Source organism: Triturus cristatus, chromosome 8 (assembly GCF_964204655.1).
Source record: "Triturus cristatus chromosome 8, aTriCri1.1, whole genome shotgun sequence".
NCBI classification, from domain to species: domain Eukaryota; kingdom Metazoa; phylum Chordata; class Amphibia; order Caudata; family Salamandridae; genus Triturus; species Triturus cristatus.
Genome location: NC_140591.1, coordinates 3,168,247 through 3,186,081, shown reverse-complemented (window position 1 = coordinate 3,186,081; position 17,835 = coordinate 3,168,247). Strand labels below are relative to the sequence as shown.

General features: G+C 53.5%; 1 protein-coding gene across 2 annotated transcripts in view; it reads left to right on the top strand.

Moving 5' to 3' along the window:
* Positions 1-17,835, top strand: part of VTCN1 (V-set domain containing T cell activation inhibitor 1) — a 267,404-nt gene that overhangs the window by 167,945 nt on the left and 81,624 nt on the right. Inside the window, exons 5-6 of one of the 2 annotated variants that reach the window (XM_085620697.1) lie at positions 9,011-9,165; positions 11,082-15,233. The exons of the other annotated variant lie outside the window; for it this stretch is intronic. Of the exons in view, the coding sequence (XP_085476823.1) occupies positions 9,011-9,135 (125 nt within the window). The 3' untranslated portion in view covers positions 9,136-9,165; positions 11,082-15,233. Of the gene's footprint in view, positions 1-9,010; positions 9,166-11,081; positions 15,234-17,835 lie in introns of those variants that run through there. 2 annotated transcript variants of the gene reach the window in all.

The following is a 17,835-nucleotide window of genomic DNA, read 5'->3' as shown; positions in this document are numbered from 1 at the left end:
TACGATAGAATGGTACAAGGAGGTCAGGACTCAGGGGTCCCCTCGATTCTAGTCTCTTGGTTGGGAAAGGGGGTAGCGGGACAGTCTTGTTACCAATCTGGTAGTTGCGATGATATGATGGATAGCTCACAATCCTCGAGCTCGGCGTTCTAGATGGACGGGCCGCGGCAGCGCCAGCAGGTCCCGGTGAAGGTGGTAGTTACAACGGTCCGCGGCAGCGCCAGCAGGTCCTGACGAAGGTGGTAGTTACAACGGTCCGCGGCAGCGCCAGCAGGTCCCGACGAGGATGGAGGATGCAGAAGGTTGCGGCAGCGCCAGCAGGCAGGACGATAGTTCGCAAGGCAGGGCTACGGCAGCGCCAGTAGTCCGTCAAGGATGAGTTCTTCACGGTGTCTCTCGACTCCAGGATACAACTGCCTTCCTGCTCTGGAGCTGCCCCAGTTATAGGTCTGGCGCCCTTTGATGTCCGGACCCTCGCACTTGGAGGTCGGGAGGTCCGGGATGAGGGAGTCCAGACACCCAGCAGGGGGGTGGAGCCAGCGCCCGGGGGAGCTGGGGGGCGATCGGCACCTGGCGGGGGAGAGCCAGCGACACTTCTTTCTCCCATTGACCTGCCAAGTGGTCCGTTCACCTCCTGGGTGGATGGTGGTGCCGGGATGTCGGGGCCTGGCCAGGCCCAGGGTTAGGGTCGAGCTGAGGCCACGCGGCCTCGTGGTGCAGTGTCCAAGATGGCGGCCGGGCCGGGCGAGGGAGCCGGTAGTGGTTCGGCCCCATGATACAGAGATGTACGGGGGCAGGAGTCCCGTATTGAGACGGGGTGCGGGTTGCTTCTGTGGGTAACACCTGGAGGGCCGGGGCTCGGGCCCTGTCATGCGGGGAGGGAGCAAGCCCTTCATGTGGCCTGTCCAACATGCGTCCCCCCCAGCTGAAGGCGGGGAGAGTCACCCATCCTCTTGGGGACTCTCCTCGTCGAGGCGGAAAAAGCGTGACAGGCCATCCGCGTTGGCGTGGTCTTGGCCCGGTCGATGTTCCACAGTGAAGTCCATCCCCTGCAGGGAGATGGACCAACGCAATAGTTTGGGGTTTTTCCCCCGCATCTGCATTAGCCACTGCAGGGGCCGATGATCTGTTTGCACCCGGAAGTGGGTACCGAAGAGATAGGGCCGGAGCTTTTTGAGGGCCCACACCACTGCGAAGGCCTCCCTCTCGATGGTGCTCCAGCGCTGTTCTCGGGCCAGGAGGCGTCTGCTGATGAAGGCCACTGGTTGGTCAAGTCCCTCGGAGTTCAACTGGGAGAGGACCGCCCCGATGCCATGGTCGGAGGCATCTGTTTGTACGATGAATTCCCGACTGTAGTCGGGGGCCTGGAGCACAGGGGCAGTGCACATGGCGGCTTTCAGCTTCTCGAAGGCCGCTTGACAGTCTGGGGTCCAGTTGACCTTCTTCGGGTGGTTTTTGGATGTGAGTCCCGTGAGGGGCCCCACAATGCTGCCATAGTCCCTCACGAACCACCGGTAGTAGCCGGTGAGCCCCAAGAAGGCTCGGACCTCGGTCTGCGTGACTGGAGGCTGCCAGGACTGGATGGCAGCGATCTTGAGTTGTAGAGGGGCCACCAGACCGCTTCCCACCTGGTGTCCGAGATAGGTCACGGACCCCTGACCAATTTGGCACTTGCTGGCCTTGATTGTGAGGCCGGCCCGTTGGAGGGCCTGCAGGACCTCTCGGAGGTGGTGGAGGTGGTCGGACCAGTGGCGGCTGTACACAGCGATATCGTCCAGGTAGGCGGCGCTGAACTCCTCGAGTCCCGCCAAGACCTGGTTCACCAGTCGCTGAAAAGTAGCTGGGGCATTCTTCATGCCGAATGGCATGACTTTGAAGTGGTAGTGGCCATCGGGGGTAGAAAAGGCGGATCGTTCTTGAGCCCGGGGTGTGAGACCGATCTGCCAGTAGCCCGCTGTCAGGTCGAAGATGCTGAGGTAGCGGGCAGCCCCCATGCGGTCGATCAGCTCATCCGCTCGGGGGATGGGATGAGCGTCGGTTCTGGTGAGAGCATTCAAGCCCCGATAGTCGACGCAGAATTGGAGCTCAGGAGTGGTGCAGCAGCTTTGGGGACCAGCACGACCGGGCTGGCCCAGGGGCTGTCCGAGGGCTCGATGACCCCGAGCGTGAGCATCTTTGACACCTCCTCTTGGATGCAGGCCCGTACCCGATCTGGTACGAGGTACGCCCGATGTCTGATAGGGGGACTGTCCCCAGTGTCCACGTCGTGCAAGCACCAGGGGGTGACCCCTGGGGTGAGGGAAAACAAGGTCGCAAACTGCAGCAGGAGGTCCCGGCAGCCTTGGCGCTGTTCCGGGGTGAGGGCATCTGAGAGTCGGACCCCGTCCACGGAACCATCTTTCTCACGAGTCTTCAGGAGATCAGGGAGAGGCTCGGAGTCTTCTTCCGCGCCACTGTCTGTAGCCATCAGGAGGCTGAGCTCCGAGCGCACAAAGTGGGGTTTGAGTCTGTTGGCGTGGAGGACCCGGAGGGGGTTCCGTGGAGATTCCATATCGATGAGATAGGTGACGGGGCTCTTGCGCTCGACCACTTTGAAGGGCCCCGTCCACTTATCCTGCAAGGCACATGGTTCGGTGGGGGACATCACCCACACTTGTTGGCCAGGTTCGAATTCGATGGAGGAGGCATTTTGATCGTACCATTTTTTCATGTCCTCCTGACTGGCCTCAAGGTTCGCTTTCGCCATTTCTCTGAATCGCCTGGTCTGATTGCGTAGGGTCAGGAGGTACTTGAAGACGTCTGGAGGGGTCTTTAGGGGGGCCATCTCCCAACCTTCTTTGACTAGGCTGAGGGGCCCTCGCACAGGGTGTCCGTACAAGAGTTCGAAAGGGCTGAAGCCGAGGGACTTCTGGGGGACTTCTCGATATGCGAAGAGGAGGCACGGAAGTAGCACATCCCTCTGGCGACGGAGGGGCTCTTCCAACCCCCCAATCATTCCCTTGAGCGTGCGGTTGAACCGCTCGACTAGTCCGTTTCCTTGAGGGTGATAGGGGGTCGTGAATCGGTAGGTGACCCCGCACTGTTGCCAGAGGGACTTCATATATTTTGAAATAAAGTTTGTGCCTCTGTCGCTGACGACTTCTCGGGGGAAGCCCACCCGGGAGAAGATCCCCATTAAGGCCCGGCCGACCACCGGGGCTGTTACAGTTCACAGGGGAACAGCCTCGGGGTAGCGGGTGGCGTGGTCCACCAGTACCAGGATGAACCGATGTCCTTGTGCTGTACGGGGGTCCAGGGGCCCCACAATGTCTATTCCCACCCTCTCGAACGGGGTGGTGACAACTGGGAAGGGTTGCAGAGGTGCTTTAAGTTTGCGGCCGCTCTTCCCGCTGGCCTGGCACGTGGGGCAGGACCGGCAGTGGTTGAGGACGTCGTTTCTCATCTTTGGCCAGAAAAAGTGGGTCACCAGGCGACTGTAGGTTTTGTCCTGGCCCAGGTGTCCAGCCAGAGGGACATCGTGGGCCAAATTTAACAGGAAGTCTCTAAAACGGAGGGGCACCACCAGCACTCGACTGGCCCCTAACTCCGCGATTCTCTGTTCACTGTACAACAGGTCGTTGTCCCAATAGATCCAATGGGCTCCGGTGGTGTCCCCTGCGCTCTGGGCGAGGGCTTGCTGGCGGAGTCCCTCGAGGGAGGGACAGGTCTTCTGCTCTTGACGAAACTGTTCCTGGGTGGGCCCCCCTTCTTGATGCCACTGAGCCAGGTCGGGAAGGTCCTGGGGCTGAGCGAGCCCTTCGAGGGTTTGCTCTGGGGGGTCGGTATGGTCGGTGTCCTCTACTGGAGCGATCGGGGGAGGAGGTGCTGGCCATTCTGGTTCTTCTGGTCGGGGGATGGCACGGGCGGCCATGGACCGGGTGGTTACGCACGCCCAGTCCGGGAGGCCCAACATCCCCAGGTGCTCTCTTCTTTCTACGGCGGCCCACGGGGAACTCTCAAGATCATTCCCCAGGAGACAGTCCACGGGGGCATCATCTCGGACCGTCACCTTCAACATGCCGGAGACTCCTCCCCATTCGAAGGGGACGCAGGCCATCCGACATAGACTCTCCGAATTGTCGGCTGAACGGACGGGGCAGAGAATGTTCGGCAGGATCTGCTCTGGGGTTACCAGGTGACAGCGGACGGCCGTCACACTGGCCCCCGTGTCACGTAGTGCTTCGGCCCGGCGTCCATTAATGTTCACCCACTGACTATATTTTCTGGTGTTGGCGGGTAGGGGAGCCCGCGGGACCATGTCTCTTCCCCCTAGGCACGCTAGAATCATGGCGGCCGGTTCCCACTCTTGTTGTTCTTGTTCGCATTCTTCCTGTTCTTCGGAGATTTGTTCTCCCCCCAGGGCGGCGGCAGCTACCTGGCGGGGTCTCGGAGTTTGGTTCTGTGGACAGTTCGGGTCATTGGCGTAGTGGCCGACTCGCTGGCATCGGTGACACGTGACATTGGCTCGGAACCCCGGGCGCATCGGGGGGTTGCCCCGGCTGGCCGGGGACGGGGTGCTGGCAGCGGGAGCGGCCGGGACGGTGTCTCTTCCTCGTCCCTGGCCTCCTCCTCCTCCTCGGGGACGGTGCTGACCTTGGTTGTTCCGGTTCTGTTCGTGCGGCCCCCTCCGGCCTACTCGGGTGCTTTCCCACCGGTCAGCTTCGGCGGCGAGTTGCCGTGGGTCAGTCAATTTACTGTCGAGGAGGTGCTGCCTGAGCTCGACGAAGCAGTTGTTAGAGAGGTGCTCCCACACCATGAGATTAAAAAGTTGCTCGTAGGTCGTTACGTGGCTTCCCTTGATCCAACCCTCGAAGGCTCGGCTGAAATAGTTTACATATTCCACCCAAGTTGTACCCGGGATCCGGGTGCAGTCTCGGAACCTCTGGCGGTACATTTCGGGTGTGAGCCCATATCGGGTGAGGAGGGCAGCCTTCATGTGGTCATAGGATGTCATCAGATGGTCTGGGAGCTGTAACAGGGCATCGCGGCCTTCATTGACGAACCTCCCCCATAGACCGGCTCCCCAGTCACTTCGATCGATCCGGTGGGAGGTCATGGCGATCTCGTAGGCCTTGAACCACTGTTGTATGTCGTCCTCTCGAACGACATCCTTGGGGATGTGGACTTTCTTTTCTGTCGCTCCTGGGGTGCGCGGTTGCTCGGGCACCTCCAGTTCTTTGTTCTGCTTCCGTAGGTCTATTTCTGCCAGTTTGCGCTCGTGTTCGTACGCTAATCTCTTTTCTTCGAGCTCTCTCTGCCTCTGTTTTTCTTCCCGTTCTTCTCGGAGCCGCAGATGTTCTAGGTTCAGTTTTTGTTCGGCTAATTTTAGTTCACCGTCCATTTTGAGCCGTGCCATTTCTAACTCATGTAGTCTGCTTTTTTCTCTCTCTTGGATCTCTTCCTGCGAGAGACCCTTTCTTCGCTCCTCGGAAGCCGTGGTGTTCCTCTCTGATGCTGCAATGTTTTGGTCCGGGGGTCTGGCGGCCCCGGTTTCTGCCCACGACTCAATGGCGTGCTTGAAATCGTCTTTAGTACTCAGACCGGTGGTAGCAATGCCTAGTTCAATGCAGAATTGTTTCAACTCACGATGGCTGTACTCTTCCAATTTCTCCATCTGGAATTTCTCGGTGGATCCGCTCTCTTTGGTTGTCATTGTGGTTTCGTCGTGGGGTGAGCTACTCTCTGTACGATTACGCGTTGATTCGGATCGCGCCGCTGGCCACCAATGTTAGACGGACCGGGAGGGTCGGCCGAGGACAAGGGGAGAGGTCTCCGGGGAGAGCCGTCTCCAGCGATCGTACAGACGAGTAACTTCCCCCCCACAGATGTACACCACACAAAGATAAGGTTTAACAGGCGCCAGTAGCCTATGTGAGCAGAACTCTAACACCCACTGAACAGCGCTATTCACAAAATGAAAGAGAGGCCATCGCAATCCTGTGGGGGTGCCGTCATTTCCACTTCTATCTGTACGGTCACCCGTTTACAGTCATCACGGACCACAAGCCGCTCATTCCGCCATTCCTAGGCTCATCGTCCCGGCCCCTCCACGGATTGAAAAGTGGATACTGCAGCTACAGGAGTTCCAATTGAAAGTGGAATACCGACCCGGCACGCGCAACCCAGCCGACTTCCTGTCACGGCATGCCCGGCCAGTGACCCCTCCCAAAGCCGAAGAAGCAGCGGCCACAGAGGACTACGTCCGGATGGTTGTTGAACGGTCCTGACCCCTTCTGATATCACTGCAAGAAGTCATAGCAGCTACCCAAGACGACGACTTCCTTCAGTTGGCAATACAAGTGGTTGGCTCCGGAGACTGGCAGCATCTCCAAAACCCATCAATCAGGCGTACAGCCGCAGCTCAAGCCACGCTCAAATCGTTACACCAAGTCCATCACGAGTTGTCGGTGTCGACGGAAGGATGTCTCCTGCGTGGTCCGCGGTTAGTCCTACCTGCGTGCCTCACCAGACAAGCAGCACTCCGAGCCCATGGAGTACATCAGGGGATCGTCAAGTCCAAGAACCGACTTCGGAGCAAAGTGTGGTTTCCCGGCCTCGACCAACAAATTGAGTCTATCATACAACACTGTCCCGCATGCCTCGCCACAAGTCTCCCAAGCAGGCCAGCACCGGTGGTAACCGAAACGGGCCCCAGCAGCCCATGGGTTAAGATCAGCACGGATTTCGGCAGTCTCCCTGGAGGACGACACATGTTGGTGGTAGTCGATGACTTCTCCAGATACCCAGAGGTAGAATTCTTCTCCTCAACATCTGCAGCAGAAGTCATTCCCAAACTCGAGAAAGTGATAGCCACTCACGGGCTATTTGGAGAACTCAAGACTGACAACGGGCCACCGTTCACCAGCACGGAACTCGCGGAGTACCTCGCATCCCATCGGATAAAGCACCGAAAAATTATGCCTAGGTGGCCCCAAGCCAATGGTGAGGTAGAGCGGCTGATGCGGACTTTAAATAAAACCATACAGATTGCGCTGGCAGAAGAGTTCAACCTAGAGCGGGCCGTGTATCAGTTCCTGCGAGAATACCGACTCACCCCTCACTGCACCACAGGGGTGTCCCCGAGCCGCCTATGCTTTGGCCGAGCAGTCTTGCACACCATTCCTCACCATTCCAAATGGGAAAAAGCCGCAAGTCCTCCGAACCTATCAGACCTAAGGCGTACAAAAAACAACGAGGCGGCATCTCAGAGGAGACGCGCCCTAGAGAGCCCCATCGTATTGGGTGACCAAGTGCTTGTACAAGATCGGCATCCCGGAGGGAAGTTCCGGACACCGTTCGAACCAACCCCATGGACTGTCATTGCCATCAAGGGCACCATGGTGATCGCTCTGAGAGGGTCTAAGACAGTGACCCGAAATGTGTCATTCTTCAAGAAAGTCCCTCCCACAGAAGATAGCGACCCAGTGGACACTCCTGAACAAGATGGGGCGCCCCAAAGAGGACCTGCAACACCGAGGAACAGACGTGCTGGACATAGACAGCCAAGCCTATTGGTCAATCCACCAACCAGCCGTCCTCACCACCATCAGCCCGGGATTCGGAGGGAGAGCAGAGTGGGACTTCCATTCCTGATCCAGCTAACCAGGCTCCAGATTCGCAAATGCGCAGCAGTCAAAGCCGGTATCACCTCCGGCCCTGCCCCAAGCTCTCCCAAAGATACAAAGACTTTGTAACCAGTGGCTAATCGGCGACCAGATATCGGGTCGCAGCCAGGGTGAGCTGCTGCAATCCAACCCCAAGTAAGACTGTTTCATTTTGTTATGGTATGACCGGTAGTTAACGGTCAGAACTAGAATGGAATGTGGACTGTGTTGATGATTGTTTTAAGTTGTCTCCTGGTTAAGGAAGAATGTAATATCGCGAGAGGCGATGGGACAGCCCACGCCTCTCGTCATGATAGGGGTGATTTAGTAATGTACAAAACCCCAGTTTAACGTGTTTAGAAGTGGTCTCGACCAAGATCTCGACCACGTGATTAAGTTAATAAAAAGCCCGGAACCCCGGGGCGGAGTTAGTGTTGAGCTAACGATAACACTCTATCTGGAGTACTGTGTATTTATTCAGCGTCGTGGGCCCAGACCCCCACGACACTACACTCACATTTCTATGCTCACCATCTAACAGCTCGGGGCTCAGTGTTCTATGCTCACCTGCTCACAGCCCCGTGCTCACGGTTCTGTGCTCACCCGCTCACAGCTCAGTGCTCACGGTTCTGTGCTCACCTGCTCACAGCTCAGTGCTCACGGTTCTATGCTCACAGCTCAGTGCTCACGGTTCTATGCTCACCTGCTCACAGGTCAGCGCTCACGGTTCTGTGCTCACGCGCTCACAGCTCAGTGCCCAAAGTTGTATGCTCATCAAGTCAAAGCTCTGAGCCTGGTTAGCTGGATCAGGAATGGAAGTCCCACTCTGCTCTCCCTCCGAATCCCGGGCTGATGGTGGTAAGGACGGCTGGTTGGTGGATTGACCAATAGGGCTTGGCTGTCCCTGTGCTCACAAACTCACAGCTTAGTACTCATATTTGTTTGATCACCAGCTCACACCTGGGCGCACTGTTTTATGCTCACCAGCTCACAGCTCGGTGCTCACAGATCTATGTTTTCTAGCTCACAGCTCGGTGCTCACATTTCTATGCTCACCAGCTCACAGCTCAAAGCTTCCCGCAACCCTCATTATGTTCACTGCTGTGAATATACATTTTCTGTGTTTTGCTGAAAACATCATAAAACTGCACTACTGAAGATGCAAGAGTTGGGGTTCAGTTGGCACCCCATATCCACTTGTACCCCAGCAGTGCCATGCAGTGCCGCGTGCTCCTGACACTGACATTGTAGAGGCATGCACTACTGCTCAGCTCAGCAGTGTGACAGGGTCTGCCGTAGGTCTGCACACCTGTGTCTGGAGATGTGACCACATGTTCATGACATCTGTATCTTTTATTAATTTTCAGCCTCGGGCCAACTGCTGAAGGAAAGCACACTGCAGGTCCTCAGTGCCGCCCCATATCTGCTGCACCACACCCTGATTCTGGAGCCTCTCCTCACCGTGGCCGCCCTCCTGGTGACACTGCTGTAGAGCCACAGGCAGTCACCCCTACCTGCCCAGGTAAGCATGGGTAAGATGTGCATCATCTCTTCCAGCCCAGTTAAGCATGGGTAAGATGTGCATCATCTCTTCCAGCCCAGGTAAGCATGGGTAAGATGTGCGTCATCTCTTCCTGTCCAGGTAAGCATGGGTAAGATGTGCGTCATCTCTTCCTGTCCAGGTAAGCATGGGTAAGATGTGCGTCATCTCTTCCTGTCCAGGTAAGCATGGGTAAGATGTGCATCATCTCTTCCAGCCCAGGTAAGCATGGGTAAGATGTGCGTCATCTCTTCCTGTCTAGGTAAGCATGGGTAAGATGTGCGTCATCTCTTCCTGCCCAGGTAAACATGGGTACGATTTGTAAGCCAACCCTTCCTGCCCGGGCAAGCATGGAGTAAGATGTGTGAGTTAACACTTCCTGCCCAGGTAAGATTGGAGTAAGATGTGTGTATCATCTCTTCCCGCCCAGGTAAGCATTTAGTATGATTTGTGAGTCAACCCTTCCTGCCCAGGTAAGCATGGAGTAAGATGTGTGAGTTAACACTTCCTGCCCAGGTGAGCATTTAGTAAGATTTGTGAGTCAACACTTCCTGTCCAGGTATGCATGGAGTAAGATGTCTGATTGGTCCTTTCCTGCCCAGGTAAGCATGAAGAAAGATGTGTGAGTGATTCCATCCTGCCCCAGTAAGCATGGAGTAATCTATGTGAGTAAACACTTTCTGCCCTGTAACTATGGGGTAAGATATGTGGGTCAACCCTTCCTGCCCAGGTAAGCATGAAGTAAGATGTGAGTGATCCATTCCTGCCCAGGTAAGCATGAAGTACGATGTGTGTCATCCCTTCCTGCCCAGGTAAGCGTAGAGTAAGATGTGTGTCACCCCTTCCTGCCCAGGTAAGCGTGGAGTAAGATTTGTGAGCCAACCCTTCCTGCCCAGGTATTCATGGAGTAAGCTGTGTCAGTTAATAATTCCTGCCCAGTAAGCATGGAGTAAGATATGTAAATCAACCCTTCCTGCCTAGGTAAGCATGAGGTAAGATGTGTGTCATGTCTTCCAGCCCAGGTAAGCATGGAGTAAGATGTGTGTCATCTCCTCCTGCCCAGGTAAGCATGGAGTAAGATGTGTGTCATCTCCTCCTGCCCAGGTAAGCATGGAGTAAGATGTTTGTCATCTCTTCCTGCCCAGGTAAGCGTGGAGCAAGATGTGTGAGTTAACCCTTCCTGCCCAGGTAAGCATGGAGTAAGATGCATGTCATCTCTTCCTGCCCAGGTAAGCATGGAGTAAGATGTGTGAGTCAACCCATCCTGCCCCAGTATGCATGGAGTAAGAAGTGTGAGTCATCACTTCCTGCCTAGGTAAGCATAGAGTAAGATGTGTGAGCCAACCCTTCCTGTCCCAGTATGCATGGAGTAAGAGATTTGTCATCTCTTCCTGCCCAGGTATGTGTAAAGTAAGATGTGTGCGTCATCCCTTCCTGCCCAGGTAAGCGTGACGTAAGATGTGTGTGATTCCTTCCTGCCCAGGTAAGCGTGACGTAAGATGTGTGTCATCCCTTGCTGCCCAGGTAAGCATGCGGTAAGATATATGAGTCATCCCTTCCTACCCAGGTAAGCGTAGAGTAAAATGTCTGTCAACCCTTCCTGCCCAGGTAAGCATGGAGTAAGATATGTGTGTCATCCCTTCCTATCCAGGTAAGCGTGGAGTAAGATGTGTCTCATCCCTTCCTGCCCAGGTAAGCATAAGGTCACACGTGCTCTCAGTGCGGGCGCAGCACCAATCCTAAAAGGCCAGAGTTAATAAAGAAGGACCTTAGCAGCGCAGGTGAAAAACGTGAACTCCTAACAGGTAAAGACATTGTGGTCTGTTCTCATGTGGGAGGAGAGGGTCGAATGTTGAGGGCTTCAATGGTCCAGAACTGAGTATTTATTTTTCTTTCAGGACACGTGAGAGACCACCAATCAGCAGCAAGAACCCCGAAGGACCGCCCTGAAACACAGCTTCATTGAAGAATGCTTACGTCCTGCTTGGGTATCCTTGTATTCATAGGCTGCATTCGCTGCCAGTGTAACCGCCCTGCGGAGGAAAATACCAGCAGCCCAAGATCACACAGAGTGTAAGCAGAAAAAGAGATTCACTGGAGGAGCCCGCTAATGCCGAACAAAACTCAATATTCGAGATTCTATTCTTAGAAAAGGCAAAAAAATGCAACTTAAAAGACTTTTTCAATGGACAAAATGGATAAAGTATAAAAGGACAGGTTTTGTAAAAGGTGCAACAAACGGGGGAAGAGGGGGTGTCAGTGACTGTAAAAGCACAACCAGTGACAGGGTGCTACTGAGATGAAGGAAGGATTGTAAAGTATTATGTGAACAAGCAAGGGCCTGCCCCATAAGTCAAACCTGTCCAGGAGGGCAGTGGAACTACCTGTAGTGCAGGAGGACAGTAAAACTACCTGTAGTGAAAGAGGGCAGTGAAACTACCTGTAGTGTAGGAGGGCAGTGAAACTACCTGTAGTGCAGGAGGGCAGTAACTACCTGTAGTGCAAGAGGACAGTAAAACTGCCTGTAGTGTAGGAGGGCAGTGAAACTACCTGTAGTGCAGGAGGACAGTAAAACTACATGTAGTGCAAGAGGACAGTAAAACTGCCTGTAGTGCAGGAGGGCAGTAACAGTGCCTGTAGTGCAGGAGGCCTGTGAAGCTACCTGTAGTGCAGGAGGGCAGTACAACTACCTGTTGTGCAGGAGGGCAGTATCTACCTGTAGTGCAGGAGGGCAGTGAAATTACCTGTAGTGCAGGAGGGCAGTGAAACTACCTGTAGTGCAGGAGGGCAGTAACTACCTGTAGTACAGGAGGGCAGTGAAACTACCTGTAGTGCAAGAGGGCAGTGAAACTACCTGTAGTGCAGGAGGGCAGTAACTACCTGTAGTGCAAGAGGACAGTAAAACTGCCTGTAGTGTAGGAGGGCAGTGAAACTACCTGTAGTGCAGGAGGACAGTAAAACTACATGTAGTGCAAGAGGACAGTAAAACTGCCTGTAGTGCAGGAGGGCAGTAACAGTGCCTGTAGTGCAGGAGGGCTGTGAAGCTACCTGTAGTGCAGGAGGGCAGTACAACTACCTGTTGTGCAGGAGGGCAGTATCTACCTGTAGTGCAGGAGGGCAGTGAAATTACCTGTTGTGCAGGAGGGAAGTACAACTACCTGTAGTGCAGGAGGGCAGTGAAACTACCTGCAGTGCAGGAGGGCAGTGAAACAACCTGTAGTGCAGGAGGGAAGTACAACTACCTGTAGTGCAGGAGGGCAGTGAAACTACCTGCAGTGCAGGAGGGCAGTGAAACTACCTGTAGAGCAGAATGACATTGAAACTATCTGTAGTGCAGGAGGGCAGTAAAGCTACCTGTAGTGCAGGAGGGCAGTAATTACCTGTAGTGTAGGAGGGCATTGAAACTACCTGTAGTGCAGGAGGGCAGTGAAACTACCTGTAGTGCAGGAGGGCAGTGAAACTGCCTGTAGTGTAGGAGGGCAGTGAAACTACCTGTAGTGCAGGAGGACAGTAAAACTACATGTAGTGCAAGAGGACAGTAAAACTGCCTGTAGTGCAGGAGGGCAGTAACAGTGCCTGTAGTGCAGGAGGGCTGTGAAGCTACCTGTAGTGCAGGAGGGCAGTACAACTACCTGTTGTGCAGGAGGGCAGTATCTACCTGTAGTGAAGGAGGGCAGTATCTACCTGTAGTGCAGGAGGGCAGTGAAATTACCTGTTGTGCAGGAGGGCAGTATCTACCTGTAGTGCAGGAGGGAAGTACAACTACCTGTAGTGCAGGATGGCAGTGAAACTGCCTGTAGTGCAGGAGGGCAGTAATTACCTGTAGTGTAGGAGGGCATTGAAACTACCTGTAGTGCAGGAGGGCAGTGAAACTACCTGCTGTGCAGGAGGGCAGTGAAACTACCTGTAGAGCAGAATGACATTGAAACTATCTGTAGTGCAGGAGGGCAGTAAAGCTACCTGTAGTGCAGGAGGGCAGTATCTACCTGTAGTGCAGGAGGGCAGTGAAATTACCTGTAGTGCAGGAGGGCAGTAACTACCTGTAGTGCAGGAGGGCAGTGAAACTGCCTGTAGTGCAGGAGGGCAGTAATTACCTGTAGTGTAGGAGGGCATTGAAACTACCTGTAGTGCAGGAGGGCAGTGAAACTGCCTGTAGTGCAGGAGGGCAGTAATTACCTGTAGTGTAGGAGGGCATTGAAACTACCTGTAGTGCAGGAGCACGGTGAAACTACCTGTAGTGCAGGAGGGCAGTGAAACTACCTGTAGTGCAGGAGGGCAGTGAAACTACCTGTAGTGCAGGAGCGCGGTGAGACTACCTCTAGTGCAGGAGGGCGGTGAAACTACCTGTAGTGCAGGAGCGCGGTGAAAGTACCTGTAGTGTAGGAGGGCAGTGAAACTGCCTGTAGTGCAGGAGGGCAGTGAAACTACCTGCAGTGCAGGAGGGCAGTGAAACTACCTGTAGTGCAGGAGGGCAGTAACTACCTCTAGTGCAGGAGGGCAGTAAAACTATCTGTAGTGCAGGAGGGCAGTAACTACCTGTAGCAAGTAGTAGCTACTAGTAACTTGTAGTAACCACCACAATCAGCCAGCGCCACCCCTAAGGTGGGGCAGGTGATGCGGACACGACTTCTCCAATTCCTCCATCTTGGGATGGCAGGAATTAACCTATCAGGGCTAGGGTAGTGGTCCTTCCCACAGGAATTGGTCACTTATAGGGTGCAGACACAGTAAAGGTAGGTAGCCCATTGGCTACTACCTGTCTTCCACTTTAACGCCCCTAGATTTGGTATTTAGGTGGCATCGATGCCCTGGCAACTAAGATTCGTTGGATCTAAGAAGAGCAACAACCAAAGAAGAGAACCGATGACCAGCTGCCAGAAATTAGAGACAAAATCTGCTGGCTGCTTCCAGGACTCGACCATCGTGACCTGCTGTCTCACCCTGCAACTGTGAGGCCTCTAAGAACCCCGGAGCACCTCCAGCCTTCCACAAATTACCGAAAACCTCCTTTGGAGTAGAGAAGCTACTGCCCTGTAGCCTGCAGGCACAGAACCGCAAAGTCCGGTTTACCGATTATCTTCTCCCCGGCGACTAAAATGCAGCACCCAAGCACAAGAGGTAACCCAGCTCCGGAGGGTCAGATCTGTCCCCCCACCAAGTGAGAGGACACCAGGACCTACTGGAGTCGTGCCATGCCAATACCCGGGGTACCGGACCCACTACAATGATGACTGAGAAGAAAGAAGCCAATCCAGACTCCAACTACCCAGGACACAGGCATTAATCAAGGGACTTCAAGACCCCTGAGACCTGCTCTGCACGCGGCCCAGCTGTCCTGGAATCACCTCTGCCGCCTGCCTGCCTCTGAGCGCAAGGACCTTCTCGACGCACACTGCTTGGCTGCCCTATCTGCTCTGCACCCAGCCCACCCGGACTGGGTAATGACGAACCAGCTGTGCTTCCATGGTCCTCAGGCCCTTGCGACCAGCGGCGTAATACAGACCCCCGCATCCCCCGCAGTGCCGGGGGGCCCACAAGCTGCAGGGGCCCCCCTCAGCACTGCACTCATGCCGGGGAGCTCCGGATTAAATCAGGAGCGGGGGCCCCTCTGTGTACCTTGCAGGGGGGGCCCTTCAACTTTTGTTATGCCACTGCTTGCGACCTGCTCCCTTGAGTGGGACCCCTCAGACTTACCTTTAAATCCTCCTGTGCAGTGTATTTTCAAGTGGGCCCCCTACTTCATAGCGCCTGCTACCAACGACGTCAGGACCCTGCTCCCGGCTGAATCCGGGACGCTCCAGAGAACCTGCTGGTGGCACATTGGGCCTGGCCGTGCTACTTACCCGAATCCAGAAGGTGAACCTTGAGAGCCCACTGTGGGATTTTCTATGCATTTTTATATCTCTTCCCATTAACTTCTATGGTGCGTAATGGCGCATAACAGTGATTTTTTTTTGCAAACTTCAAAAATTTGTAAAATAAATATTACTTACCTTAGAATGAAGTTCTTGTTCTGAAAAATTATATAAAAATCTATGTTATTTTTACAACTTGGTCTCTGATTTATTCTTGAGTGTGTGTGTCATTTATTGCCTCTATGAGTACAGCAAATTCTTAGCACTACCCTCTGGATAAGCCTAACTGCTCGGCCACACTAGCACAAATAGAGCGTTAGTATTATCTACTTTTGCCTCTAAACACCATCAGGGGCCTTACTGGACTCTGCACAGTTAAATTCATTTTGGTACACTATATATGGGGCTAGCTTCCTACAATGTTCCACTCCTGTGGATTTGTAGAGGGGTTTGGAATCAGTACTCAAGAATCACTTTACCATTCTCCATTACTCAGTGGCGTAGCAAGAGAGGGGGGAGGGGGGAGGGGGTGCAGGGGGGGTGCGGTCCGCCCCAGGCAGCATGAGTTTTAGGGGCGCAAGCCCCTCCCCCCGCCCTTCCATGCGGCTGCCAAAAAGACAGGGTGGCAAAGTCAGGAGCCGCCACAGGTGGCAAAGTGTGTAGCTACGCCACTGCCGCTACTAGAATACATTCCCCGCCCTAGTGAAAGTGGGACCGAAAAGACTTCTGTAGAGCTGCAGCCAACAGGAAGAGGTTTGAGACCCAGGCAGATGGATTCTGAGAGACTGTCTGGCTGTGAGATAGTACGGAAAAGAGAGAAGGTGTACATGAAAGGCAGAGCTGGAGTGAGAGCTGGAGCCACGGCACAGGCTTAGAACGGTAACACCTGGGTCCCTCAGGAATGGCCATTAACCTCTTATTGTGCAATCCTCACATATCCTTGATGTCTTTTAAATCATGACGTCGAGGAATCCACATGACTGCAATGTTGAAGGCAATAAGTAAAATGTACTGGTTTAGTACAAAATGTGACCTTAAAACACAGTGTAAGGCACAGTGGTGCTGCCGAAGAGATCGTATTTCATTGTGTAAAGCCGGCAGACACTCCTACCAAAGAGATTGTGTTCCATTGTGTAACGCCGACACACACTCCTGCTGAGAGTCCATGAGCAGTGTATTCGTCAGCTGTGTGAGTACTTCCAGAAGAAAGAGGAATCTGTACAATCAAGGTTATTCGTGAGGTCATGGTTTTATTTTAGTCAATTCTGTTTTGTCTTTCGACAAAACAATGTCCGCTCTGCTGCCATTGAAGGCCAGCTTCTGCCTCCTGCCGCTTGCATAGTATAACAAGTCAGACCTTTTCTTCTATTTGCGTGAGCAGGCCATCATTACCTCCTCACTGATAGCTTTTATTGTTTCTACAAACAAAGCTTGTATGTTCCATGTTTAGCTACAACAGGACACTGAGTCGAATAACAAAGAAGCCAGAGGAAGGAACATTCCCCTCAGGCTGGAAGACAGGATGCTTCTGGACAAGGAATGTTGTCACCTTTGAGCACGAGAGCTGGTGTGTGGTTTGCAAAGACACAATATCAACCCCTTTCTACTGCTGTTTTGTTTTACTTTCTTATGCTGCCAAACTAAGGGGCTTATCAGCAACAACCGGCGATAATTATCACTCAGCGCTCTTAGCGTGAGGGTAATTATCGCCAGGTAACGTGGATTTTTATCGCTGAGATAGCGTGCTATTAGCAATGCTTAACTCCTCAGCGATAAAAATCCTGGCGCTAACTGCCTAACATGAGATTATCGCTGGAAACCCAGCGATAATCTCACGTAGTGTGTCGTTAGCTTGCTGATAGGGACTCACATACTTAGCCATGATATCCACCCTCCATAGGATATCATGGCTAAGTCAGGCCTGAAGCAGGCGTAAGGAAAGTAGCGATAACAGGGGTTATGCTATGCGTCATAACGTGGGGCTTGATGATAGGAGAAATGGCGCTTAGCACCATTTCTCCTGTCATGTTAGGTCAGGAATGCCCACTTTGCATCTCATTAGAGATGCAAAGCTGCGCGTTAGGAATCCCCACGCTAAGGCAAGGTTTCACGCATTAGCGTGGCCTTGCTAATTAGGCAATAAAATTATCGCAGCTTTTCGGCCAAAAACGGCCGCAAAAGCGGCAATCATTTTTTATCGCCAGCTTGTAAATATGACCCTAACAACTGTGTGGCTATGTCTCTCAATGAACATGCTCCTTCAACCAGTATCCTCTTTGTCATCAAACATCAGCATCAAAGGGTGAATGACGGAAGCACAAGAAACGGAGGCTGGTCTGTGCTTCACCTTTTGCATCGTATGTGCATTCGGTTGTTGGCTTAGCTCGCCTCATATCGATGATGTACTCTTGTCCTGGAGGCCCGGTTTAAAGTTTAAAACAGTTACATCTTATCAGGGAGATGTCTGCCAGAGTCCCCATTCTTCTCAGTTTGTTTCTGAAAACTTAAAACCCTAACATACCCAAATTGCATTCCACCCCTTCGGATGGGCTCCGTAGAGGAGCACAAAGCATTGCTACTTAGTCTGCAGGACTACACCCCTCTAAGGTAGCAGAGGCTTTTATTCAATCACACCTGCAGAAATACTGCTATATGAGATCTCTACACTCATCTGTCATTCCTATAATTCACCAGCAAAAAATTGGAGGGTGTAGGTTTGCGCCTTTTACATCGCTAAACTTTACCATGTTCTCCTGATGCATTCAGGTGTGATGAAGCCTTTTCCATCTAATGCCTG